General features: G+C 38.8%; 1 protein-coding gene across 3 annotated transcripts in view; it reads left to right on the top strand.

Annotated features, from left to right (window-relative positions):
- Positions 1 to 27,964, top strand: part of KANSL1 (KAT8 regulatory NSL complex subunit 1) — a 171,378-nt gene that overhangs the window by 25,420 nt on the left and 117,994 nt on the right. For 2 of the 3 annotated variants that reach the window (XM_019637751.1, XM_019637750.1), the window contains exons 1-2: positions 7 to 127; positions 20,540 to 21,908. In XM_019637751.1, coding sequence (XP_019493296.1) covers positions 20,623 to 21,908 — 1,286 coding nt within the window. In that variant the 5' untranslated portion in view covers positions 7 to 127; positions 20,540 to 20,622. Of the gene's footprint in view, positions 1 to 6; positions 128 to 20,539; positions 21,909 to 27,964 lie in introns of those variants that run through there. The other variant, XM_019637749.1, reaches the window with a different exon arrangement.

The raw sequence follows: 27,964 nt of genomic DNA, 5'->3' as shown, positions 1-27,964 counted from the left end.
GCCGGAGCCGCCGCCGCGCGCCCCCGCCCGCCGCCGCCGGCCCTCGGCGCCCAGGCCGGGGGCTGTTTGCAAACTGCGCCCATTTTGTGGGGCTGAATCCGCCCGGGCTACGCTCCTCCATCACGTGGTAGGTGCTGCTGCTGCTCCTCTCCTCCACCTCCTCCCGCTGCCCTTTCTCCTTCTCCTCGCTCTCCCTGTGGCTCCCATTTCTCCCTCTCTTTGTTAGTTGTAACTAGAAAGGCAGGGCAGGGCAGAAAAATCCCCGGAACTTTAAATGGCCTCTCCGGGCTTCCCCGCTGCGGGTCCGGGGCTGGGAGTCGCCCCAAGGGCGGGGGTGTGCGGGGGCCCTTCCCCACCAGCTGCCGCCTCGTTCGCCAGCTTTTCCTTTGGCGTTCTATTTAAAAATGAGGCCTGAAGAAAACGATTTATTCCCGTTAAAAAAAAATGCCAAAACAAACTCTGGCTCTCGCCTTGAACTTCTCTTGACTGTAAAAGGCCTTTCTGTGCTCGAAACACATCTTGCGCGTTTCACGGTGTGTGTATCAACTCTGATTGTTTAGTGAAATGGTTATTTGTTTCATTTATTATTTTTGTTGCCTGTAAATTGAGGTCACTTAGGTTTTCAGATCTAGTCTTCCTCAGGCGGACGTGTTTTTTTTTTTCTGTTTTAAACTAAAGAGGAAGAGGCATTTATTTGCTTTTAAGTGAGTTTGGGGGCCTGTTTTCCGGCTGATGGTCTTTTGATTCTCGGCAGATAGTTTGGTGGTTTTCCATACAATAAACAATCCTATCATGTTTTACTTAAAAATCCTTTTGTTTTCCATTTTCGGGATCCCACTGTGGGTTTTTTGAGAAACACGTTACTTAACTATTGCTTATTGGATTGCCTTAGGGGAGAAGGGGGTGACATGATGGCGCCACTTTAAATTGCTCTCTTTTCCTCCTCCGTTTTTTTTCCTTTATTCTAGAGGTCACTGGTGCATTTTTCGTGACCTATTAATAAAACTGTACTTGAGAGTATTAACAGTACAACTCGTAGGGCTAGAGTTTGGTACCTTAAAGTCGGGCGACCCAAATCCCGAGGTTCCCAAAGTTCCGAGAAATCTCTCTAGTCCTCCTGCCTCGCCTCCCTCCCTTCCATTCACAATCCTGGTGTTGCCATCTCCTTTGTCACGTGGCTAGCAATCATTGTTTTTTTGTTTGTTTTGGGGTGTGTGTTTATATTTTTACATTGTAGCCCAGAAGAACCTCTCCCTTCCCCATTGGAGAGATCACAGCGTTTTAGTTGTTTTAGTTTTAGAGTCCGAGAACATTTATAATAAAGGATAAAATTACATAATCTTTGACTTGCATAATCATGAAATAGTTGTAGATTGTTACTGAACTTCATCTCTAAAGCACTTTCAAGTATGGAAAGTAGTACATTGGAATATATTTTTCATATCTCAGAATAGCATAGTTTCTATTTTCCTTACTTTTGGGGTCAATTAAAGTACCACTATTTACAAAGGTTTTAAGTGGGTGTGTTTTCCCCTCCCCCTCCTCATATAGGATATGCTTGCTTCCTTTTCTAACATACTGTCTGACCAATTTAGAAATTTTCAGTTGTCTGCAGGCTTGTCAGTTAAAACTGTTTTGTTTTTTTTCTACTAACAACAAGTGAATACTTTTGAGTGATAATTGCGTTTTACCTCTGTATTTCATTACCTTTCTCTTGTGTTTTTGATCTGGAGAATTTTTGCTTTTAATCCTGTAGGTTTAGAAGAATGTTCAATTATCTGTTTCTTTATATCAGTTTTTTGCTAATAATTGGGAAAATTACTATTTTACAAAATACCAAGTATATTTCTCTCATTTCTACGTAGGTTATTAGCCACTTTTACAATTAAAAAAATATTGAGTGAAACATTTTTAAAAAGTAAATATGAAATGTAGTGATTCTTAAGGATGCATTGATTCGGGTCCTCTTACTATGTATATTTTCAATGATTTGGGCCATTTTCTTGGCTAACAGTTACATCATGTCATGTGATATGTGCAGTGTGATGTGTAGTTCTAAAAATAAGGCAAGGTAAAAATGCTCATTCTTTGGGAATTTAAAAAATGTATTATAAATTTGGGATAACTGATTTATATTTTTTATTTTGGTCATGGAATTCTGATTTTGATTTCCGCTAGGTTTCTCTGACAAAGTATGCAGTGCCTTTGACCTTTAGCATATTTGATGTATTTGTTAGTAATCTCATGACTAAAGGTAGTTAACTTTTTATTTCTGAAGTGTACACTGGTTGGAGAGAAACATTAGATGTGACAAAGATTTTTAACATCTGTATTATGGTGAAGATGATCTCTGATGGCTGCCTCATTTTGAAGTATGTATAAAATAAGTATTTTTGATTTGTGTCGGTAGACAACTGAGAGAGAGATCAATTAAATATTGGTGGAGCCTTGAGGTGGGGTGGGGTTTTTGATCCTTACACCTTAAATGAATCTGCTGAAGTGAAGTATGTAGAAGTGTTCCTGCATCTTTCCTGAAAGCCTTATTCAGAACATTAGTATTTGACTTTCGTGCTTCACCAAAGTGAGATGTTAAATTTTTGTCTGGTTTTCTTTCTTCTTGCCTACACATGTTATTTCTGTGGCTAAACCTGCAGAGCATTCTTTGATTGTTAGGTGACTTATCATTATCCTGTTGAGGAAAATTCTGGAAGCTAGAAAACGAGTAAGCCTTAGTTCACTTTTGAACTTTTATCAAGGTGAGAGGGAAAATAACTCGACTCCATTTTTTTCTTCAAGCACTGCCAATACTCTTCCATCTCTAGTAATGTTACACTATAACCTACATCCTCTGGATTTTATTGGGTTGACCACAGATTTTAATTGTATTTTTAAAATGAAAACAAGTTTTAGATTTGTTTTGTGTGATATAACCTGACTCATGTAACCTGTAAACATAGGGCCATTGTGGTTGGTGATGCTGGTTTGAGAAGGTATTTTAGTATTTGAGTTGTTCTAGTTAGGAACTTTGTGAATAAAGCTAGTTGCTTTTGTATACTAGAAAAGTAATTTTTAAATGTAAAAACCATCATACAAATCCATGTTGTATTTTCTAAAATAGTCATTGAAAATCCTGCGTTTACAGAGTAATGCTTGGTAGGGGTTATTTTCTTCTTCTTTGAGGCTATTAAGACACAGAAATTTAAGTGACTTCCTTCCTGAAGAGAGATGTTTTTTAAATGATTTTCCCCCTCAAAGAATCTCTCCACTCCTTTGAGTTTGGAAAGGAGGAAATGTGCAGATTGAGTATGTGGCCTTCAGTTGATTATTTAGTTTTAAAGCACCTTTTCTTTGCCCTCTTTCTATTTTAAGTAAGTTTCTGCCTTGATTGGTTATACTGTTCTAGGTCTCAGCAAGCATATTTTACGTTACTGCCCTTTTACTTGATCACTTTATAAAGAAGTACAGTGCAGGTGTCTCAAATAAAATGGTCCCAAACACCTGGCCTGCCTACTGTGTCAGTGCAGAAAGTATTTGGACCAGGTCCTTCACCTAAAATAGGACTTTATTTCTTGGAAATCTATATTAAGACTGGTTTTTGAGCCTTCATGTTGCTTCTGAATATGTATGTTTAAATTACAGTTTCTATCCTAATAAATTGCATATTAGCCTCTGGGCATGCTAAAAGTTTTGCAAAACTATTCCTGCCAGAGTGTAATAATTCATAACGCAAAATAAGACTTTCATCAGTACTCCCCATTCTCTGAAATGTGAGATCAAATTAGTGAACCACAGTAATGGTTAGTAAAGACAATATGAATTAGAAAAGACAAATATCACCAATATTTGAAGGCCACAAGAAGAGGTAGGGGTAAGTGGTATCCTTGGGTGTCACTTGCAGATTGTGGGAACAATTGTGGGTCATAGGAAAAGACCAATATGTACAGTCGGGAGGGTCACTGTTCAGTTATCATTTGCTTCTAGGTTATGCCATGTGCCTGTCTTTTAGAATGCAGTGTAAAACATATAGGAGAAAATAAACCAGTAGGTGTGGTTTACCAAAAAGCCTGGATTTCAAAAAGGTCTGAAATTGGCATTTTTTCTTTGTGTCAAGCTTTTTCTTTGGTAGTATAAAGGTAAACATAAAATGCGCAGGGAAAGAGAAAACTGACTTTAAAATAGAAAGAACAGTTCATATTTATGAGAGAAATGCCAACAAACTTGGGTAGTCTGAAAGAAGAACTTAAAGATTTGTATATGAAGGTTTTAAACCTTTTTATGCCAAGAGGCCCTCAAAGTGGAGAGACCTTTTAAATTCTTGTTTCTTCATTGGGTAGTGGTATCTGGCAAATAATAGCTGCTTAATTAATGTTGCTTTCTGCAAGCCTTGCTTTTTCAAGATTTTAAGCTAGCTCCATAAAGTTGTAACATTTGAATGTCCTAACCTATTAGGGAATTATTTATCTGAGAATTAATTTGGCTGTATATTTTACTGTTGTGAACTGTAAGCTTGCCCCCCTCCCCCACCAAGTTCTAATATTTTTAGAATTAAAGTTTCTCCCCAAGCTTTTGACAATCAGGAAATGTAAGGTGGAGGTAAATTCAGTGCAGTTTTATCTAAATGTTATCAAAAACTCTGGTTCTTGTTACTTGAACCAGGAATCCCAAATGAGATATCACTCTGAATTTTAAGTACAGCAGATTCTGCCCTCGTTTGGAAAAAGTTGCTTGGGTGGCATCAAACTTAATGGAGTTCCTCACCGTTTAATTTCTTTTTAAAAAAATCAGTTTAAGGTCAGACGTGGTTAATCTCAGTTGCAGGGGAAGTGTTGGGGAATAAAAAAGATGAATAACGATTTTGTGTTAAACCAAAAATTGCTAAAAACTGATATCTAGGCTTTCTCTTGCTACTTGCAGGCCCTTGTGACTGCTTATTAGCACCTCTACCAGAGGGTGTGAAGGGATAGAGACGAAAGCTAATTAGTTTAATTTCTGATGTTTGCTAGTATAGAGGCTTTGTAGAAATACTGGTTTGATAAGTTGAACTGTCAGGAAAGTTTCATTAAACTGTTCATACATTACCATGGAGAACTAAGGATTTTGAAGACCTTAAGTATATATCAAAACAAAATTGGGCAGCTGTTTTTGCAGTTGCTGGTTTACTACTGCTTACCCCTCCTAGTTTTCCCTTTAGCCTCCCAAGAGAATGAAAGAAGGATGTTAGTATTAATTTTTAAAATTTCCCTGGCATTGGAAAAATTAATTTTTATTTATCGTTAATTCAATACGTTAAAGGTAGGTTTCAATGAGATCCCTGGAATAATTTGGTCAGGGACCCCTGCCAAGAATAACTTGTTTGCTTTAGAATTGCTTGGACCCTTTAAGAAGTCCCCAATTTTTGGATCGTTCAAACATTTGTATTATTAGAGTTTGTTAGAAATGAGAGATAAAGTTTATTTTTTTCCTCTGTCTTTTTGTGAGCTAGACTGGTAGGAAATTTGAATTCAGTGATAAGTTAGAAATAGGATAAACATCAATTAATATTTTGATATGTAGTCATCCTTTGAAATGTTTTTCTGTTTGTATTAAAACAAAAATGGGATCATAACTTCTGTAGCTTGGTCTTTTTTCCCCCCACTTACCTATATATCAGGTTTTTCTCATCAACATGTACAGTTCTTTTTAGAATGGCTGTATAATCTAGTGTGTCTTTTTAATAAGTTCAGGGTGTTTTTTTTTTAATTACAATTCTTAAGTGAAAGAACTGTACATCTTGTATCTATGAAAAATATTTGTTAGGTTCTTAGAAGTTCAGTTACTGAGTACAAGTTTGAGTAATTGCATTTAGAATTTTGATACATACTGCCTTCAGAGGGCTTCTGTAACCAATTTAATAGTTTAAAAAGTTGCCAGTCGGAGTGCAGGTGCTTGGCAATACAAATGACTGGAACTTGAGGTAGATGAAGTCTGTCTTAGGTTCAGTTGATGCCTGATTCTTGTTAGGTCATTATCACTATGATCAGACAGCCCCTTTAACTTCCTAATGGATCTCCATCTGATGCATTCAACATAGAATGCTCACGTTAACTAACATGTATTGATTGATTCACTGTCTGCCAGGCCCAGTCTGCATGTGGGGTATAAAGAAAACAAACCATAACCCTCTTTTAAAGAAGTCTAGAGAAGGAAGGGAAAGACAATTGAGAGTTTATTTTACATTATGAGCTGTTGCCCAGGGTGTCATGGAAGTGCAGGTAAGACTCTAGAGAGGGAGGAATCCCTAACTCAACCTGGAATGAATCGGGAATACTTGAAAGAGCATGTGATCTTGGAGCTGAATATTAAAAGAGTAGCATGTTCAAAGAAAGGTGCAAGGGCATGGAAATGTCTGGAACTATAAAATACGATTCAGGTAGTTGGAGTGGGGATAGTTGGAGCTGAGGCTGAGTGTGAAAAGGGGGGTAGATAATATGCTGTGTGGGGAGTTCAGATTCAGCTTTACCGTAGTGTGACTGATGGATTTTAAACAGGAGCACAACATGGTCAGGTTTATGTTCCCTCCTTCCTTCCTTTTCTTCCTCCCTTTTTTCTAATCATTTTGGTAGCGAATGCTAGATTGAAGGCTTGCTGAGACAGGAAGAAAGAGCATAGGGGAGATTATTACTGCCTGGATTACCATAGTACGTAATGAGGTTCTGAACTAAGGCAGTGGCATTAAGTATGGAATGAAAGTGCTTATTATTTTTTACCTATTTTGAACCCTCCAGAGTCAGCCTTGAAAATTTGGTCAGAGTGTCATCTCTTCCTGGAAGTCTTCCTTGACTCCTTCAGGCAAAACACGGTGCTTTATCATCTGGACTTACCTTCACACCTAATTTCTGTCTTATCTTTGACATTAATGAAACTGTTATAATTCTTAATGTCTCCATATAGTAGTCTTTCTATTATTTCGTGTCTGGCATTAGTATTATGTTTAAATGAGATAATCTATAATAGATTGTAAGTCAGTGACTGGGAACGGGATTCACTCACGTAGGGAATGTTTGAGAGGCAGGAATTGGTTTAGTATTTGGTGTTGGGACCAGGGAGTGGGTTTTGGATATGGAATGCTTGAAGTAAGCAGTATGGGTGATGCTGGACCCTACTTATTCTTTAGCTTTTAATTTACATGTTCCCTCTGGGAAGCCATCTGTGACTCCCACCCACCCTCAGCCTATGTGAAGTTCCCCCAATATGGTCCCCTGGGATTACCTGATCACACAGTAGTATGTGTCTTTACTGGTCCTTGTCGTCATTGTAAGCACTCAGTGTGGTGCTTTTAATGTTATGGGTATTTTAAGAAAAGATTTATTGGAGAGAATCACTTGGTATTCCCTCATTGACTTTGCTCTAAAGACGAAAATTTGAAATCTAGTGACAAGCAGTTAAGGCCCTTCCAATTTAAACCCTAGCCTTAAACTGCTTAGTATAGTGGTTAAAAAAGCATGGGCTTTAGAATTAGGGATTTGAACCTGCCGTTGAAACTGGGGCACAGTGTGGTTTGGGGCACATAACTTCTAAACATCAAGTTTCCTGATCTATAAAATGAGAATAAGAGTACAGTACTTGCCTTCTACTGTTATTGTGAAGATTAAATGAGAACACATGTGTAAAAACACTTAGCACAGTGACTAACATAGTAAAAGGTTAGTGAACAGCAGTCATAATAACCTATCCTCCAGTCAGAGCTACGATTCCCTTAGTAATTACAAAATTTTCAGTTAAGAAGCCCTGTTGGCATAGGAAAGTGTTAGGGACTGAGTTGGTGAGGTCCACATTATTTATTTTATAATAAAAATTATGCCTCCCACTCCCCATTGTATTTCATAACATGTCTACATTTGTTTCCATGTAAAAAATGCTTTCTAGTGTGTCCCATAATGTAGTTTTCAGTACGTCATCACAAATCGCTGCTTCCTTCCTCTCTATCCCTGAGAAGCTGTACATGTACCACTTGGTTCATCTGAATTGTTTTGAGGATCATCTCCCAAATCCTTTCTCATTGTTTTGATTGTGTCAGTTTCTTGGTTAAGAGTTTCCTCATCTTTTTCTGAAGTCCTACCTCAGCCAAGTCTGTTTTGACTATTCAAGCCCAGTCAAAGTTCTTACAGTGTTTTCTCTCTACCAAGCTCTAGATAAAGTTACTGAGCATGCAAAAGAAGGATGCTAAAGAACATTGCCTGTCTTGGAACTAGAATTAATAAATTGACAATTAGGGAACATTCAGATAGTTTGACTTGAGTGATGGTGACTTTAAGTGCATTGTACAGTAGGAAGAGAGCAGTGTGAATCTGAATAGTCTGGAAAAGTTTTTGTAGAGATACTGTGTATTGAAGGATTAAGTTTTGGGTCTAAATGATAGAAGGGCAGTCTAGGTAGAAGTAGCAACATGGACAAAGATTATGGAGTTGGGCATCTGAGGGCAGTTCTAAATTCATACTACTTGATGCACTTGCTCTGATGTTGTTTTAACCCTGTCACTGCATTAATTGGTTTCAAGTTTGTTATCCAAAATGCATCAAAAATCCACATAAAATAATTACAGTATTTATATTTTTAAGTAAATAACAGTTAAGGTGCTACATTTTATTAAAATAAATTATTACTTGAAAGTATAAAAATGTCCTATTATTCATTCTTGAAAAACAAAAATATGGGAATATGTACATCTGCTTTCCTAAACTTCCTTTCTGGAACACTGAGCTCGTGGGGTAAAGTAGAATGCCGCAGCCAGCAGCATGGAAATACCCTTCTACTATAGATGAACATTGCAGTGGAAATGATGTTTCATCTTGGAAAATTTTGACTCATGAAAAAGGTACCAGGAGCTATTCTAGAGCAGAGAAGTGAGGTGATAAAAAGGTATGGAATGGATCGGAGGACTGAGGCACCCCTGGCTGGGTTTGGGTTGGTAGTGTTAGGAATAGAGAGGATATACCAAACCTGAATTGCTTTATGAGGAGGAATAAATGGAAAGATTTCATCATAAAGAAGATGAAGTTATGACGGAAAAGAGAGCCTTCTCTCCTGTCTTTAAGAACCTGTATATTTTATGTTTGTGTCACTTATTTGGCCCTTCTGCAAACTCGAGCCCTTTTCAATTTCTAGATTTAAACTTGGAGGAGACTTTGACCATTGTACTGTGGTGACCACTTTAGTTGAGGTTCTTGTTGCATCCTGTCTGGATTATTGCAGTAGCTTCTTCATTGGTCTTTGCCTTTTTACTTTCTTTTAATCCATCCTACCCAACTGGTCCCTCTAAAGCACAGTTCTGATGTGTCACTCCCATTTGAAAAACCTTTAATGACATTCTGCTGCCTTTAAGTCTGGGTAAAGGCTGGCTATTTAAGGTTGTCCATTAATAATCTGGCTTCAAAACTGCCTTTCCACCTTTTTCTATACTGCTTCCTCTATTAAAATATTCTTTATATTTCAAACAAATTGATCATTTCTTTTAACCCCCAGGATGTTCTGTGTTTTTCCACAGCCTTATCTTTTCCTATGCTGTTTCTTCTCACTAGAATGCCATGTTACATTCTCTTGCCCTAGGCTTTTACATAATGAAATTTAAGCTAATTTCCAAGTTTCAGCTGAAATTTTGACAACTTTCTGGTCGCTTCCCTAACCATCCTTCCAACTATTTCTTTATGCAGAGTAATGAGGTAATGATGGGGAAGAGGTTAGTAGAAGCCACATTATGGGCAAACTTTTCTTCCCCATTTGATTTTTGCTTTTGTTTTCAGTGAATGTGTGGTTGTTGACCAGCCAAATGACTAAACTCTTCTCCTTGGGTTTCCATAGCTTATCAACATTTTTGCAAGGTGGATACTGCCAGTTTTTATTCCTGTGTACTTGGAGTCCTGTCTTGGAAACCCAACGAAGAATAAAGCAGTTTTCATTTGCGAGTGTGGATTAGTTCTGACTTGCAGTATTTGAAGCAGCTGGATATTTTGCTTTCTGGAAACAATATGTCTTTATATCTTCAGATATAGATACATATGCAGATATAGCTATATAAATGCAGACATAGAATTTGTATCTCTAAGCAATACTTCTCAATTGGGAGGTTTGATTTTGCCCCCATGGGATATTTGACAAGTCCCGAGGCATTTTTGGTTGTTATAATTTGTAGGCTGGTGCTACTGGCATCTAGTGGATGGAGGCCAGGGATACTGCTAAATATCCTACAGTGCACAGGAGAGACTCCCCTCCCCCATAACAAAAAGTTATTCACAAGATGTCAGTAGTGCTGGGGTGTTTGTGCTTCCCAAGTGCTACTTGTGTTAGGTGGAAGTTTGTCTTTGAACCTATATTGCAATTTAGAATAATAGAATCATTAGCACAGGAAGGGACCCTAGAAGTCACATATTTGAACCTTATTCCAACTTGTATCCCTTAGAACAGTGTCCTTCAAGGTATTAATAGCTGTAATGGGAAAAAAGCATTTATTAAATAAGTTTGGTAAAGGCAAACATTTGAGTATTCAGTATGATAAAGTATATACATTGTGGGTCTCTGTCAGGGAAATTTTTCCCAAATGTGTTTTCTCCTGAACCCATTTGACATTTTCCAGTCACCCAAACACTTCCTTGGAACTGGGAGGGAAACCACTTAATTACCTAGCCTTATAGCAGATAGGGCCTTTCTTTTGTCTCTTCAAAGCTTACTGGAGAATCTTAATTTATGTAAGAGTCAGCAGGTACATTAGCTTCATCTGTATTCGTCAGATTGTGGTTTATTAGATGAACTAAAAATTGGGATATTTTAGGTTTCTTATTTTGAGTGTACAATATAACTTGTTTGTCTATCCCTACTGGTAAATTAGAAATTATCATCCCATCCCGAAACCTACTGCCCAGGTTGTTATAAGGATTAATAAGTTAATTATAGTTTTTAATGCTTTGTATTCTTTGGAGAAAGGTGATTTATCATAAGCTGTTGTGCTGTTTTTGTAAAACTGCTTAAGTTTGACAGTCTTTCTCTACTTGAAATTTTTGAAGAGGGAAGCTTTTGGGATTCAAGTGTGATGAGAATCATTGTTTTAATCAACATTTTGCTGAGTATGCTAAATTTTAAGCAAGTTACTGTGACATTTTACCTTAGATTTTTTAGCTCTGTAAGAATTTGCATTATTTTCTTTTTTGCTACCTTTCCTTTTATTACACAAGTAATACATGTTTATGGTGGAGACATTACATAAGCCAGAAAACAATAGATTATAAACACCTACCTTTTAAACCAAAAAATGAGATCAATAGTATTTGTTTTGTAATACCTTTTAAAAAATTTTTTGGTATTTTTCAATTACATTTGACATATAATATAAAAGTTTTAGGTGTACAACACAATAAGTAGATATTTATGTGACTTACAAAGTAATCACTCCGATAAATCCAGTACTCATCTGACACCATACGTAGTTATTGCGCTACTACTCACTATATTCCTTATGTTATACTATACATCCCCATGCCTGGTCTGTAGCTACTAATTTGTACCTCTTAATCCCTTTACCCCTTCACCCATCCTCCCCGCCCCGCCCCACAATTTGGCAACCATCAAAATATTCTCTCTCTATGAGCTTGTTTCTGTTTTGTTTGTTCTGTTTTGTTTATCCTGTTCTCTAGATTCCACATGTAAGTGAAATCATATGACATTTGTCTTTTTCTGTCTGACTTATTCCATTCGGCACAGTACCCTCTAGGTCCATCCCGTTATTGTAAATGGCAAGATTTTATTTTTTTTTATGGCTGAGTAATATTCCATTGTATATATGTACCACCTCTTCTTTATCCATCCATTAATGGAAACCCAAGTTGCCTCCATATCTTGGCTGTTGTAAATAATGCTGCAATGAACATATCAATGCATGTGTCCCTTCAAAGTCGTGTTTTGGATTTCTTTGGATAAATACCCAGAAGTGTGATTACTGGATCTTTCTTTGTCTTTTGTTACAGCCTTTGTTTTTGTTTGTTTGTTTGTTTTTTGTTTTAGCTGAGCCATCCTGCCACCTGTTGGCAGCTCAGCAGCTGCTCAGCTTGGGCAGGGACTCGAACCGCTGTTGCTCAGAGCTCAAACTCTTGAGTGAGCTCTTAACCAACTGCACCACTCAAAGGCCGGCCCAGCCTTTGTTTTAAAGTCTTATTTTGTCTGGTATAACTGTTGCTGCCCCAGCCTTCTCTTTTTCCATGAAATAATTTTTTCTATCCTTTTACTTTCAGTCTGTGTCATTCAATTGGAAGTGAGTCTTGTAGGCAGCATAAGTAAGGGTTTGTTTTCTTATCCATTCAGCCACCCTATGTCTTTTGATTGGAATATTTACTCCATTTACAGTTAAAGTAATTATTGATAGATAATGTAGTTATTGCCACTTTATTCATATTTTTGATCTTTTAAATTTTCTTGTTAAAGAAGTCCCTTTAACATTTTTTGTAATACTGTTTTGGTGGTGGTGAACTCCTTTAGCTTTTTCTTGTCTGGGAAGCCCTTTAATCTGTCCTTCTAGTCTAAATGATAGATTTGCTGGGTATAGTAATCTTGGTTGCAGTTCCTTGCTTTTCATCACTGACTACTATATTTCGTGCCAGTCCCATCTGGCCTGCAGAGTTTCTGTTGAGAAGTCAGCCGACAGTCTTATGGGAGAGAGCTCCCTTGTCAGTAACTTAACTGCTTTTGTCTTGCTGCTTTTAAGATTCTCTCTTTGTCTTTAACCTTTGGCATTTTAATTATGATGTGTCTTGGTGTGGGTCTCTTTGGGTTTACCTTGTTTGGGACTTGCTGTGCTTCCTGGGCTTGTATGTCTATTTCCTTCACCAGGTTAGGGAAGTTTTCTGTCATTATTTCTTCACATAGGTTTTCAATTCCTTGCTCTCTTTTCCTGGTACCCTTGTGATACAATGTTGGTATGCTTGATGTTGTCCCAGAGGACCCTTAAACTATCCTCGTTTTTTTTGGATTCTTCTTTGTGCTGTTCCGATTGGGTGTTTTCTGCTATCTTATATTCCAGGTTTCTGCTTCAATTCTATGCTTCATCTAATCTATAGATTCCCCCTCGTGGTTTTTTTTGGCTATTGTATTCTTTATTTCTGACTTTTTTAAAAAAGATTTTTATTGGGGAATTGGGGGATGGGAACAGCGCTGGGGAATTGGGGGAAGGGGACAGACCCGTTGCTGTCCTTTTGTTCTTCAGTCTAGTTGTGGAGGACGTTACTTCACTGGCCCAAGTTGGCACCATCATTGCGCTCTTCCCGGGCGAGGCAGATCAGTCGCCGGCTTCTGGACGGCCGCTCACTGCGGCTGCTGGCCACTCACGCTGGCTGCTGGCTACATACGGTAGCCCATGGCAACCCACTGCAGCAGGGGTTGCAGCCTATGCCGTCGCCAGTGACTCCTGGCAGCCCAGCTCCAGGTTGAGTTGTTGTTCAGCATCTTAGATGTGGAGGGCAGTGTCACTGGCCCTCATATGTGGGATCCGAACCGGGGCCCTCTGGCGTCCAAAGCCACCTCTTAACCAGTGCACCACTCAGCCGGCCCCATTTCTGACTTTTTAACAAATGTTTTCTATCTCCATTTTTGTTTCCTGTCTCTTTGTTGAAGTTCTCCCTGAGATCATTGAACATCCTTATAACTAGTTTTGAACTCTGCATCTGATAGATTGCTTGTCTCCATTTTGTTCAGTTCTTTTTCTGGAGTTTTGTTCTGTTCTTTCATTTGCGACATATTTCTTTGTCTCCCCATTTTGGCTGCCTCCCTTTTTTTTTTTTTGTTTTTTGTTTGTTTGTTTGTTTCTGTGTATTAGGTAGAGCTACTATGGACTTAGTAGAGTGGCCTTATGTAGTAGGTGTCCTGGGGGCCCAAGTGGCACAGTTCCTGGCCCAGAGCTGGATGCTCCAGGTGTGTCTTGTGTGGGTTGTGTGTGCCCCCCTGCTGTAGTTGAGTCTTGGTTGCTGTTTGTATCTTAGTGGGGGCTTTGACCCTCAGGCTGATTGGTTGTGAGGACTGTCTGTGGACTACAGTGGAGGAGCTGTTGTGCAAGGGCTAACCCTATGGAGTAGGATTCACTTTAGCAGGGTTCTGGTGCCTGCCCAGTCTGTCCTTTGGGTGTGTTATTTGTGACAGTGGTTGCGTGGGTGTTCTGGTGTAGTCTGAAGCAGGCCATCAGGTGTGTTGGTTCTGGGGCCTCTTGGGAGGGGCTTTGTTCCAGGCCAAGTTCAGCTGCTGCTGTGCCCTCCCCCAGGGCCACTTGGTCTGAGCTACAAACTGATCTGCAGATGGTTGCCACTTGTGCTGGGATTGGAGATGCCTGGGAGAGAGCAAGCTGTGAACCAAGGCCAATTAATGTTAGGGCCAGGCTTGAGGCTGCTCAGCAAAAGGTACAGGCCACATTGAGACCAGACGCTGCTTGCGTGGGGTTTGTAGACCTTTGAGAGATTTTAGGAAAGTTCATAGCATGAGCTAAGACAGGCCATTTGTATGGAAAAGCCACTGGAAGCAGCTTGGGTGGGCCTGCAAGTTGAGTAGGTCAGGGTCTCAGGGAATGACCAGGGCCAGGCAAATTGAGTTAGCCAGTTTGATAGACTCAGATATGGCAGCTGTTGTCTGCCCACTGGGTGGGGGGAAGGCTCAACAAAGGATCAGTGGTGCCTGCTAGCACTCCTGTCTGGGAGAAAGCTGCTCCTCCAGCCCTCACCTTGAAGGCGACAATTCAGTTCCTCTCTGTGTGTTTCTGGTTCCTTTCTAGCTACTGCCCCAGTGCTGGAGTTCAGAGCAAGTGAGTCCATCAAATCTGTCCATGCAGTGAGGTGGGGTTAAGAGGAATGCCTGGGACTGGAGCAGCCCTCCAGTTCACTCAACCACAGTCTCTGCTGGTTTTCACAGCCAGAAGTTATGGGGACCTCTCTTCCTGGTACTGGAACCCTGGGCTAGGGAGCCTAGTGTGTGGCTGGGACCTCTCAATTCTCAGAGGGCACTTCCGCAGACGAGATCTCTCTCCCGATTGTTAACCGCCACGTGGGTGTGGGACCAGCCTCTCCTACCAGCCTGGAGATGACTTCTTTATATCCTTAGTTCTAGGACTTCTGTTCAGCTAGACTTCAAGCCATTCTCAGTGATGGTTGTTCTGTAGTTGAGTTGTAATTTTTCTGTGGTCATGAGAGGAGGCAAGCATAGCATTTACCTACTCTGCCATTCTTGACCTGAACCTATAACACCTTTAAAAACAAAAGTAAGAAGGCAGTTTTTGCAGGTGTTAACCAGGGATAACAGACTCTCCTGCAGGTCATGGGACTCTTGGTGTCAACCTGTGTATGCTGCCTTCTCAGACCATCGGTGCTCTGATAATAAATGCTTATTCTATGAGCCAGCTCCTGTGTCACTCTATTGGCTGAGCCGTGCAGGCAGCATGAGCCCCGGACTTGTTTGGCTTTGGGATTCCACTCCATAGGCCACACACACTCCCCACCAGCCCCACCTTCCCACTTCACCCCTCACACCTTTCTGTCCCCTCAGGCTGTGACTGACTGCCTTGGTGTGCCTGTTTCTGTCCCCCAAATCAATACTTTGAAGTGGCTGATGGTGTTAGGAGGTGAGGCCATGGGAGGTGATGAGGTTGAGATGTAGACAGGAGGATGGGGTCCTCAGGACAGGATGGGTGCCCTGAGAAGAGGAAGAGACCAGACCCCTCTCCCCACTATGGCAGGGACACAGAGAGAAGGCAGCTGTCTGCCAGCCAGGAAGAGGACAAAAAAATAAAAATGAAATTAAGTGAAGCAAGCACTTTTTCACATTAGTACATGTAGCTCTGCATTATTTATGGTTTCATAGTATTTCATTGTGTGGATATTTTATAATTTAACTGAATTGTTTGGCATTTGGTTTGTTTTTATCATAAGCAACATCACGAAATATTAAAATGAAAGTAAATCTAGAGATACAATGAAAATATTAAAAAAACCCAAAAGTCCTAAGCTTTGGTGGTTTATAGCTAATACTGAGTACTAACTAGATTTGCCATATCCATTTATGTGCCTTCTTTTTACTACGTGAAAAGTCCTCAGGTACAGTGACGTTCTAGAGCAGCGGTTCTCAACCTTCCTAATGCTGCGACCCCTTAATACAGTTCCTCATGTTGTGACCCCCAACCATAAAATTATTTTGGTTGCTACTCTTTAACTGTAATTTTGCTACTGTTATGAATTGTAATGTAAATATCTTTTTGTTTTCCGATGGTCTTAGGCGACCCCTGTGAAAGGGTCGTTTGACCCCCAAAGGGGTCGCGACCCACAGGTTGAGAACCGCTGCTCTAGAGAAATACTTAATATTTTTTCTGTGCATTTAAGAAGTCATCAGAATTTATTACTTTTATGTTTGCTTTTTGTCTATAGGTTATACTAATAGTGCAGATAATGGGCATTTGTGCCAGGTACTAGGCTAAGTAACTGAAAATATTTCATTTATCATCATAGCAATCTTGTGAGGTAGGCTTTGTCTTTTGCAGATAAGGAAATAGAGCTAACAGAATAGTTAAATAATTTAGAAACTGCTCCCCTTATCTGTGAATGCGTTTGGGGGTAATATTGAATCAGCATAGCATTTCAAGTCAATAAAGGGAGAGGATTGTAGATTTCAAGATTTCAATCTTTTTTTTAAACAGTAGTATTGTTTTGGTATTGAAAGATAAAGATTTAGGAGTTAGGAATGGAATTCCTTCTGTGGAGGTTGCTTTTTCCCCTTTTTTCCCTTCTCTACCTATTTAGATGATTGCTTTAGTAACTACTCTTTGCAATGCATCCTGTGGGGATATTGAGACCAAGGAGAGAGTGTATAAGTAAAATAAACTCCTGTCTTTGAGATGTATGTGATTAATGTCAAGTTCGCAGGTACACTTTCAGAGGGTCAGTGAAATCTTGAAAGAGATGGGATTTCAGCCAGCAGATTTTTAAGTTGTGAACTTTAAAGAATTGAATAATTCTAAAATAACTCTGGAATATTTATTGCTAAGTACCTCCTGTGCTATGATGTTAATTATGACCCTTTTTTTATGTGTGCCGGCTGAGCCTGGGTTTTCCTAAGTTATGTGTAAGCTGTGTAACATCTGTGTCCTTGCTTGGGTCCCCAAAGGGAGGCTATTTCCTGCCATTGCTGAGACTGTAGGGCTCTTGGGTAGAAGGCTGCAACTCTTTTTCTCACATGTGGTATTATTCACCAGGCCACTAATAATGTTCATATTTGCATTGCTAGTATCAACTATGTATTGATATCAATTCAAAAGAGGAGGAGGTTGGATTGATGGGAAAGAACTGATAGTGATTTTTGGTTTTGGGAGAAAATGCTTTGCATGCTATAAAACTGATTCAACATAATTTTGAACAAATAACTTAGATTGTTTCATCTGTCAATTGATCCATTGCACAACTGCTTATACTATATTAGGAATTAATATTAACTTTAAAATCAGAAATAGGAAAAGTGGACATAGAACAGTTTATGTTACACGGAATCCCACATGCCAGAAAGATGATAAGTCTAAAATTCTGTAAGCTCCAGAGGATCTAGTTATTTCATATGTTCATTAAAATACAATATTAGAATGAGAAACTTGGCAATTATGGAGAGCAGTAGACAAATTTGAACTGTAACTGTATTGGTATTTGGATATCTCACTCATTTACTTAAATATTTTCGTATTAATTTTTTTAATTGTTATACTGTAAAGAACCTAATGGAGTCCTGTAGGGCCTAACATCCTATTGGTATTTATCTAAAGGTAAAAATGTGTGACCAAATTGGGAGTTGTCTTTTATTTTTTTGAGGGGGGAGGAGATTGCTTTAGTTCAGTGATTTACAAATATTTTGGCCTCAAGGCCCTTTTTCACTACTCTAAGAAAATGTTGAGACTACCACAAAGAGCTTTTATGAGTTTTTATTAAAAATGTTTTAGAAACTGAGGATTTTTGGGGGGAACAGCCATGGTCATCGGTTGCACATTGCTTTCATACTACAATGGCATAGTGGACTCTTTTAGGGAGGGCGCAGCTCACAGTGGCCCATGCCGGGATCAAACCGGGGCAACCTTGGTGTTATCAGAACCATGCTCTAACCAACTGAGCTAATCCGTCACCCCCTAGAAACTGAGAAATTTAAAAAATATTTACTAATTGATTTAAAAACAAACACATTATGAAAAAGTACTTTTCACCAGAACAAAAAAATTTAGTGAATGGCATTGTTTTATCATATTTTCAAATCTTTCTAACGTCTGGCTTAATAGAAAACAGCTGGATTCTCATCTGTTTCTGCATTCATTCTATTGTGATATACTTGTTTTGGTTGAAGTATATAAAGAAAATCTCACTTCACTCATATAACGTAGTAGGAGAAGAGAAGAGTATTTTAATAGGCTTTACAGATAAGTGTGGATATTCTTTGACACTACACCCAAACTTGACAAGTAGTAATTTCATCAAGGTTAATTGCAATGTGGAATCTAAAGCCATATCAATGAACTTTTGTACTCTGTGTGAGATTAAAATCCATTGGTCTGTCTTGCACTTGCTTTTACCCATGCATGAGTTTCTCACATGCATTGGTCATTTACTGAGTTAGGCAGATTACCCAAATGTTGACACGTTTCATTTTATGGTATCAAAACTCACATTCATTAATATCAGCAGTAGTCTATTTAATCAGAAATGACTTTCTAAGTAGTGGGAAAATGTTCAAGCTCATGATGATGGATACAAGTTTTCAAAATACTTCTTTTGCTTGAAAACGCAGATTTTGTATTTATAATTGGCAACAAACATTGTTAGTGGTTTTCCTTGAAGTGACAGGTTCATTTTGTTCATTTTCGAGAAAATGTCTGCTTACTACTTAAGTCTGACTAACCATAGTTTGTTAGTCGTTTTGCCAAGTAAAAATAATGCTACATGAAAAAAAGCTACTTCGGTTTGCAATGCAGTTGTGCTGGTGCTTATTCTCAGACTTCTTAGTGCAGCAGAAGTGTTTATGCATACTTTTTCTTTTCACACAAACTATTGAAAAATAGAGATTTAATAAAATTCACAATTTTTGTAATTTTATCACGGACATTAAGTGGAACTGACTTGAAAAAAAACCTGTTAATGAAGAGAGAATACAAGGACCAATAACTATTAGTATATGTTAGTGCCCCCTCCTTGATTTGTGCTAAGGTACCAGCAGTTTTGACAGCCTTGTTTTTGTACCCTCATTGCAAATGTCAACACGGTGAAAAAAGGCAAATAATGTTTTGGTATTACTGTGAAAATAGCTCTGATCTTGTGGAACCCTGAAATGGTCTTTGAGCTCCCAAGAAGTCCATAAACCCCACTTTAAGAACAACGGGCTTAGTACTTTACATAGATTTTGTTTTGCTCTCAGACCAGATAAAGTGAATGAAGAAGCAGCAAATGGCTGAGGTTTTTAGCTTGGGTTACAAAATGAAAGCAGTGCCATTACCTGAGATGATAAAACAGGGTGAGGAGGAGTAATGTTGGAAGAAGTCAGTCAATTTTGAGTTTGAGGGAACTTGAGGAACTAGAGGTGGGAATGTTTATTAGTGCAGCTCAGCAAGTTTTTCTGAGCATCAGAGGCCTTACCATGCTTTGTAGTGGTTGTTGCCAAGGAAGTGAGTTGAGAGAGAAGAGGGCAGAAGGGACCTTGGTACCAAGGACTTTGGGAAAGGAGAATTTCAAGAATGGAGTGTTCATCATTACCTAAGGCTTCAGAGAAGTTAGATAGAATGGGGACAGACTTGACCATTGGATTTGATATACTGCGATTAATGATGACCTTTGCCAGAGCAGTAGGAGTAGAAGCCAGATTATAATAGAGAGAAGAGTGCAGAGGCAGCTATTTATGCTATTCTTTCAAGAAGTTTTAGGGTAAAGGGAAAGGCATGTTGGGCAATTAATTTGAAAGGGGAGGCTGTATTGAGGACAGTGAAAGAAAAGAAAAATTGATTACAGATGTGATACAATTAAGCTTGTAGTATGATCTGTCTTCAAGAAGTGAGAAGCTGAAGAACACGATTCTTTGGCCAGAAAAATGCGCAGACCTATGACATTTGGCATACAAACTTGTTGGTAGGGATGGGGAGTTCCTTACTAATCTAATTCTTTTCTGTTTAACTACTAAGTATTTAGTTGGATACATTTGCTTTAAATCCACTAATTTTAAGACATTTTAAAGAGATTTTTCTTTTAAATGCAGGTGATTTCACTAATAATTGGTGTTTCTTTCAGAATGGGACTTCTGTTCTGCCTACTTTCAATCTGAGGGAACAAGTGACAAAAAAAAAAGGGTGGAATTCTTTCTGTTGTGCAGGGGATTAGTGTGTATGCCCCCATCCCCCCTCCAGAATGGTTTGTTTTCTTTCTGGAGGCAGAGTTTGGATTATAGCCTCAAGTAGTGTTTGTATTAAAAACATGTGTGTTGTTTTCTAATGTGCTTGTATTTCTAACTTCTTTTCTTCTTTCTCTTCTAGTCTGTTCTCTGGGGAGGCAGTAAGGGGCCGTGGAGCTGGCCTCGGCACCGGGAGAGGCTGGACTTCCTGTCTCTCTGTGCTGAATGGCTGCGATGGCGCCCGCTCTCACTGACGCAGCAGCTGAAGCACACCATATCCGGTTCAAACTGGCTCCCCCATCTTCCACTTTGTCCCCTGGCAGTGCCGAAAATAACGGCAACGCCAACATCCTTATTGCTGCCAACGGAACCAAAAGAAAAGCCATTGCTGCAGAGGATCCCAGTCTAGACTTCCGAAATAATCCTAAGGAAGACTTGGGAAAGCTGCAACCATTGGTGGCATCTTATCTCTGCTCCGATGTAACACCTGTGCCCTCAAAGGAGTCATTGAAGTTGCAAGGTGTCTTCAGCAAGCAGACAGTCCTTAAGTCTCATCCTCTCTTATCTCAGTCCTATGAACTCCGAGCTGAGCTGTTGGGGAGACAGCCAGTTTTGGAGTTTTCCTTAGAAAATCTGAGAACCATGAATACAAGTGGTCAGACAGCTTTGCCACAAGCACCTGTAAATGGGTTGGCTAAGAAATTGACTAAAAGTTCAACACATTCTGATCATGACAATTCCAGTCCCCTCAATGGGGGAAAACGAGCTCTCACTTCATCTTCTCTCCAGGGAGGTGAAGTGGTGGCATCTGAATCTGGGGACTTGAAGGGGGGTATGACCAATTGCACTCTTCCACATAGAAGCCTTGATGTAGAACACACAACTATATTTAGCAATAATAGCACTGCAAACAAATCTTCTGTAAATTCCATGGAACAGCCGGCACTTCAAGGAAGCAGTAGGATATCACCTGGCACAGACTCCATTTCTAACTTGGGGTGTGTCAAGTTAGAGGGTAAAAAATCTCCCCTGTCTTCCATTCTTTTCAGTGCTTTAGATTCTGACACAAGGATAACAGCTTTACTGAGGCGGCAGGCCGATATTGAGAGCCGTGCCCGCAGGTTACAGAAGCGATTACAGGTTGTGCAAGCCAAGCAGGTGGAGAGGCATATACAGCATCAGCTGGGTGGATTTTTAGAGAAAACTTTGAGCAAACTGCCAAACTTGGAATCCTTGAGGCCCCGGAGCCAGTTGATGCTGACTCGAAAAGCTGAAGCTGCACTGAGAAAAGCTGCCAGTGAGACTACCACTTCAGAGGGACTTAGTAACTTCCTGAAAAGTGATTCGATTTCAGAAGAATTGGAGCGATTTACAGCCAGTGGTATAGCCAACTTGAGATGCAGTGAACAAGCATTTGATTCAGATGTCACTGACAGCAGTTCCGGAGGAGAGTCGGACATTGAAGAAGAAGAACTGACCAGAGCTGATCCTGAGCAGCGCCATGTGTCCCTGTGAGTAGAACCCATGCAAAATGTCGTTCTTGAGAAATGTTGGAACAAAGGAGAAAGACTTTGTGAATTCCCACGAGGAGAATGGGATTCTTTGTATATAGGTGCCTAGGTTTCATTTGTCTTTTTCCTAATTTTAGTTATGTGGGTGCATGCACCTGCTAGTGAAGAAATGGAAGCTATCTCTGGTATAGTATTGTGTTGCTGTAGGCTAAAAGCTGCTAATTTCTTTTTGAAATGTCATTAAGAAAACTAGAAGGCATCCTATTGGTAACCCTGTATCTATACTCTCAGAGTGAATGATTAGATTTCTTTGAAATTGTACGTAGGATATTTTTGTAAGTTTCTGTGACTTGAGTTCAGACTTCATTGTTTCTAATAGATGAGGATAAAAGTTTAGTTGACCTAGTTAACTTCGCTGGAATTTGTAGAGCTTTCAGCCAAGCATGTATCCAGCTCTCACTTTCAAGACTTGATTTCCTTACATTTGAAGGACTAATAATCAAAATATCTCTTGAGTTTAGGTTTCCTCCAAACAGCCTACTTTTTCACAACTTGATTCTTTGCCTGAAAGAGCACATCTTTATCAGATTTGGACTTTATTTTCTCTCAGCTAAGTTAAATGTATTAACAGACATATTTAGGATAAATTCTTACTGGTTTTTCCAAGTCTGTTGATTTGAGGAGAACTCTACATAAGTTTTGGATGGCACTCCAAATTGGCATGGTGGAGCCAGACTTGATTTACTAGTGTCCTCCTAATCTTGCATTTGGCTCCTTATGGATAAACAAGGAAGTACATTATAAAGACCTCCTTCAAGATAAGTCTGTGCATTTATCTACTTGTGTTAACTTATAAGAGAGGGAAATATGAGAAATTGAAAAAGAGGGACAGGAGAGTTAACTAGTAGATCCTCTTTCATTTCCTCTTTGGGTAGGGATTTTGTAAAGGTTGGATTACTAGAGAAGGCTGAAATACGTGGATATGTTGGAATAATTGTTTTTTTCTTGCCTACAGTAAAATAGTGACTAAAATTTTCTACTGGAGACTTCATTGAGACAGCTATGCTTTTAAGCATAAGTAAATTTCCTTTTTTCTCAATTTTGTTTATATTATCCATGTGGATACAAACACTGTATGTCTGGATATGAAATTTTGGTTTATATTTCTATTTTGAAGAAAAAAGTGCATAATTTTGGAGAATTTCTTCCTTGTAGATGTAGTTCTGTTACCATTCGTTAGTTTCCTGCGTTCAAGAGTCTACTTCTATATTCAGATCTAAATAAAGCAAACATATATATTTCAGAGGCTTGCTACTGTTGTAACATAGTTATGTTTTCTTAAATGGATTAGTAGTTTAAATCAGCTTGCCAATATGTGTGGCATTATTTTCACTGACTTTGCTGCGTAAACCACTGCTTTAAAAAATCTTGATTAACATTAAATGTATTGTGTTTTAGATAATGACATATAACACATGTTGTAGTTGAAGCATTTTAGCTTTCATGTACTTGTTTTGTGTATTTGAGAAAAACATCTAGACTCTATAAGCTTATTGTTTTCCAGATACATTGTATTGAAGAAATTTTAAATTTTGATAACATTTTGGGGTAACTTCAATCCAGTGAAATCAAAATACTTGAGAGAACTTTTCTTATTCCTTGGGATAATCTAGTGATTTGAAAAGACTCCTAAATCGATTCACTTAGTACTTTGTTCTGGGCATTCTGCTCACATAATGGTTTGTTGATTGGAAGCCGGTGAAGTATAAGGACAGCTAACAATGGTTCATTTTAGGAAACTTGGAGAATCAGTCGAATCCTTTTACAGTTAACTAAATAATGCTTTTAAAAGTTTAATTTCCTTACATCAGATTATATTAAAGTAAGCAAAATTGGGGCACTAAAAATACTGTGAAGTAACTATAGTTTTGTACATTTTTATATAATTAAATTTAAATTGAAAGCACCAATAAAGCATAACTAATTCAGAGTTGTTGAGCAAGGCTACCGGATGGACTCCTAACGCAGGCATTAGCCAGGTGTTTCTTGGCCTTCTGAGTGTTTTAAAGGTTTTCAGCAATTGGTCAGAAGAAAGTGGAGGCATTGCTTGATTAAAAAAGAGGAAGTTCTTCAGATGCTGAGAAACCTTTGCTTTCCGATTTAGTAGTTCCTCCCAAATCTCATAACCAACCACATTTATAATTCTTGAGTCCTAGAATAAGAAGTTAGTTAACAAGCTAGTTCATTTGCTTGACCCAGCTGGTGTTTCGATTTCTTTTCCAGTAGCCTGTCTGTTTAATATTTTATTCTTCTGCTGAAGTACTTCTGCTGGAAATACAGTTGCTAGATTTAGTCTAGGCAGCCATGATAAAAATATTTAGTAGAGGAGACTGTTGAAATGGATTGTTTTTGAAATTTTAAATTATAAGTGGATGGTTCTGTGAACATTACAGGCCTTCACGAAGAATTCATTTGTGTTTCTTTCCTACCTCCAAGAGGAGAAACAATGATCCATTGTAAGTCCATATGCTAGCAGGAGCAGAATGATTGATTTTTATATGTTGCCGCAATTTTGGCAAATTATATATTTATCATTGTATACTTTACAGTTAGTAAATTCTATATTGCTAAGTTCTATATCACTAGATGAGACATGTTAGAGTTCTTTCCGTTTTCTGGATTAATAATTTTGGTTTACTATAATTTTATGTTTAGTTTAAAATTGCCATACTTATTTATTTTAAGCTCTTTTTGGAAAATCTTCCTAAAATATTTTACGTATTTTCCTGTGTTGGTACATGTAACTACTAGTTTGAAAATTCTGTACTATATTGGGTTTGACCTATATTATATTATTGTTTAGTAACATCACTATGGAAGGAGCTTGAATTTAAACATCATCTCCTTGATCAAGGGACTAACAAGGAAGCTGTTTCAATAAGTACCTTAATGTTTAATTCTTAACTGTACAATTATAGATAAAAACAGTTAACTCACATGTATGTAATGTAACTCTTTTGCATGCGCTCTCTTCTTCACTTTAGTTTTTCTTTAGATTTCTTTATCTTTTTCCCTCTAAGTTTTGCTATTTTGTTATAAATTCTTGGATCCATACCTCATTTTGCTAAATTTAATTTTCATTTTCTTGGTCCTTGTGCTTATAAACCTCTATAGTAAGTACTTGCTGTTAAGAAAATGCTTTTTCCAGATATTCTCTTAAATGTGCTCTTAGATCATCAGTAGGGTTGTTAATACCTGGACATCATGCAGACCTCTCGTCACTAAAAAAAACAATTTTTTTTTCTTAAAGGTTCTTTTTTTTTTTTCTTTTTATTGGGGAATTGGGGAAAGGGGACAGACAAGTTTCTTCCCTTTTGTTCTTCAGTCTAGCTGTGGAGGACGCCGCTTCACTGGCCCAAGTTGGCACCACCATTGCGCTCTTCCCGGGCGAGGCAGACCAGTTGCCGGTTTCTGGACGGCCGCCTACAGCGGCCGTGGGCCACTCACGCTGGCTGCCGGCCACACACACCAGCCCATGGCAACCCACCACCACAGGGGCTGAAGCCCACGCCGTCGCCAGCGACCCACAGCAGCCCAGCTCCAGGTTGAGCCGCCGTCCAGCATCCCAGCTGCGGAGGGCAGTGTCACTGGCCCTCACACGCGGGATCCGAACCGGGGCCCTCTGGCGTCCCAAGTCAGCTCCCAACCATCGCGCCACTCGGCAGGCCCACAATTTTTTTTCTTAACTGAACTGTTACGATAGGCTTATCTTAATGGGTAGTATAAAAATAATCCCATGAGATGTTTCATTGTGACTACTGAAATACATGTTGTTTTATATATTACATATACAGGGGGTGCCAAAAAAATGTATTCACATTTTAAGAAAGGAAAACTGTATTAAAATTGTAGTACTCAATGTATACTGATACCAAAAGATGAACACAAGTCATGTTTGACTTCTGCAATTACATGGGGTGTTCAAAGTGGTTACCATCAGCGTCCAGACACTTCTGATTACAGCAACTACTGCTTGAGCAACGTTGACCGAAGTGTCCACTTGTATACATTGTTTTGGCACCCTGGTATATTACACAATACCTTTTTTGTAAGGACCTCAGGGAGAAAGATATGCAACCAAGAATAATAGTACTTTTTCCTAAGCTTTTAAGTCTGTTTTTATTACCTGGATGCTGTAATTTGTGTTGTTCAGTAGGTTTCTGTTTTCCTGTTGGCTTTTAGAAGTCTAGAGCCAAGCTTGTAGGTCTTAACTGTACCTTTTTTTAAGCCTCATTCTTGGCTTCATTTTGTTCTCCTTGATTTTGTTTTATTTCATGTTTTTATTTCTGGTTTAATTTGTTCTAAGTTTTATTTGTCAGATAGTCTCCTGGAGTCTAGTCCAGATCAGGAATGTGTAAAAATAAGTGCTCAGTTTAGTGACACTAAAAATGTTATTTGCATTTTGGGTTGTCCTGATTGCAGTGACTTTCCTTTACTTCTGGGGAATTTCACCCTCTTGGGAGTTGTTAATGAAGGACTTCCAGATATAATGAATTTACTAGTGTGTTTGTAGGTTTTGCTTTTATAGGTACTCAAATGCTTTGTATGGTAGTTCCCTCTTGAATTTATTAAGTATACACAGATAATATTGCCAAAGTCAACTTGATTTGTGCTTATTTTCCTGTTCCTTATCCTTTCACGGAATGATGGAGTGAGAGGAATATTAGCCAGGAGACCTAAGATCTAAGTATTCTTCTACCAACTGGCTGTAGAGCTAATCATGTAACCAGTTTTGTAATAAAAAAACAAGGGAATTGAACTAGATGATCTCCAGGGCTCAAACTTCTTCGAATTGTGCTGGAGTTTTTCTTAGCTCTTTTTTTTTGGCATGTGGGGAAGCCGAAGCAAAAGTCCCTATAAGTCACTGGTGTAACTTGAAACAAAACAGCTTTCTTGGTTTGTGACTTAGAGCTTTGATTCTTAGGTTTTGTTTTTGTTTTGGGGTGTTTTTTTTTGTTTGTTTTTGTTTTGGGGTGGTTTTTTTTTTGGTCTAAAATGGTTATTGTATTTCATAGTGTGTGGGATACATATGTGAGAATAATTCCATTGTGTTCTTCTAGAAGTTACTTCCGAGCTGAGTAAACTTGCATTTGCTGAACACCTTCAATTTTATGCCCCTTGTTTTTCCATTAGCCTGCATGTGACATCCAGTGGCAGAAACAGGAACTTTGTATTTACTTCTGCTTCCCTGTCCCCCCTCCCCCTTTTCCTGAGAATATATATCAATAGTAAGAATTATTCTTGGTGCTTCTTGTGTGATTCTGAAGGAAAGAATTTAGGCAACAGGAATTTAGGTTACCTGTTTGCTGCAAATGTAGTTGCTACAAATGTTTCCTGGTGACTGGTGTTTTCATTCTCTAAAGTTGAGTTTAAGTACACTTTTATGATAGTGTTAAAGTGGTCATGTAATAAGTACTTGCTGAATGAACAAATGTGTGAGACACAAGAGATGCCATAGGTAAACACCGAGTCTCTACAAATTTATAGATTTGATGTGGAGTGGAGATATGGTAAGACAAAGATGAATACTTGTTCAATAGAATAGTAATTGAAAGTAAATACTAGGTGATACAAATAAAGTAGGAAGAGATCACTACTGGTTGGTGGTATTGGAAAGAAAAGATATTCGAAATGAGCCTTGAAGGGTGGCAAGGATTTTGATAGAGTTTTCTTTTGGTTGTGACTTTGTGGCCTACTGAGGTAGGTCAGTCAGTACAAGTAAAAGGCACATCATACACAGAGGACAGAGGCTAAAAGACATGGGGTTTTGGTTGCTAGAGTGGGGATATTTTAGAGACCTAGTCATAGGTAAGCATGATAAATGTAGTGTAAAAAGGAAAAGAGAAAATTCCAGAGGTGATGCAGAAACAGATTTAAGGGGACTTAACAGTGGATATAGGGAACAGTGAAAGAGAGGGGTCATCATAGATGATTGAAGTTTTCAGTCTTGAGTGACTATAAGAATACGGTTTATAAAATAATCCTAATAGCTCACG

This window comes from Hipposideros armiger, unplaced genomic scaffold (assembly GCF_001890085.2).
Source record: "Hipposideros armiger isolate ML-2016 unplaced genomic scaffold, ASM189008v1 scaffold_34, whole genome shotgun sequence".
NCBI lineage: Eukaryota > Metazoa > Chordata > Mammalia > Chiroptera > Hipposideridae > Hipposideros > Hipposideros armiger.
Note: the sequence above shows the minus strand (reverse complement) of the source record. Positions and strands in the feature narration are given on the sequence as shown.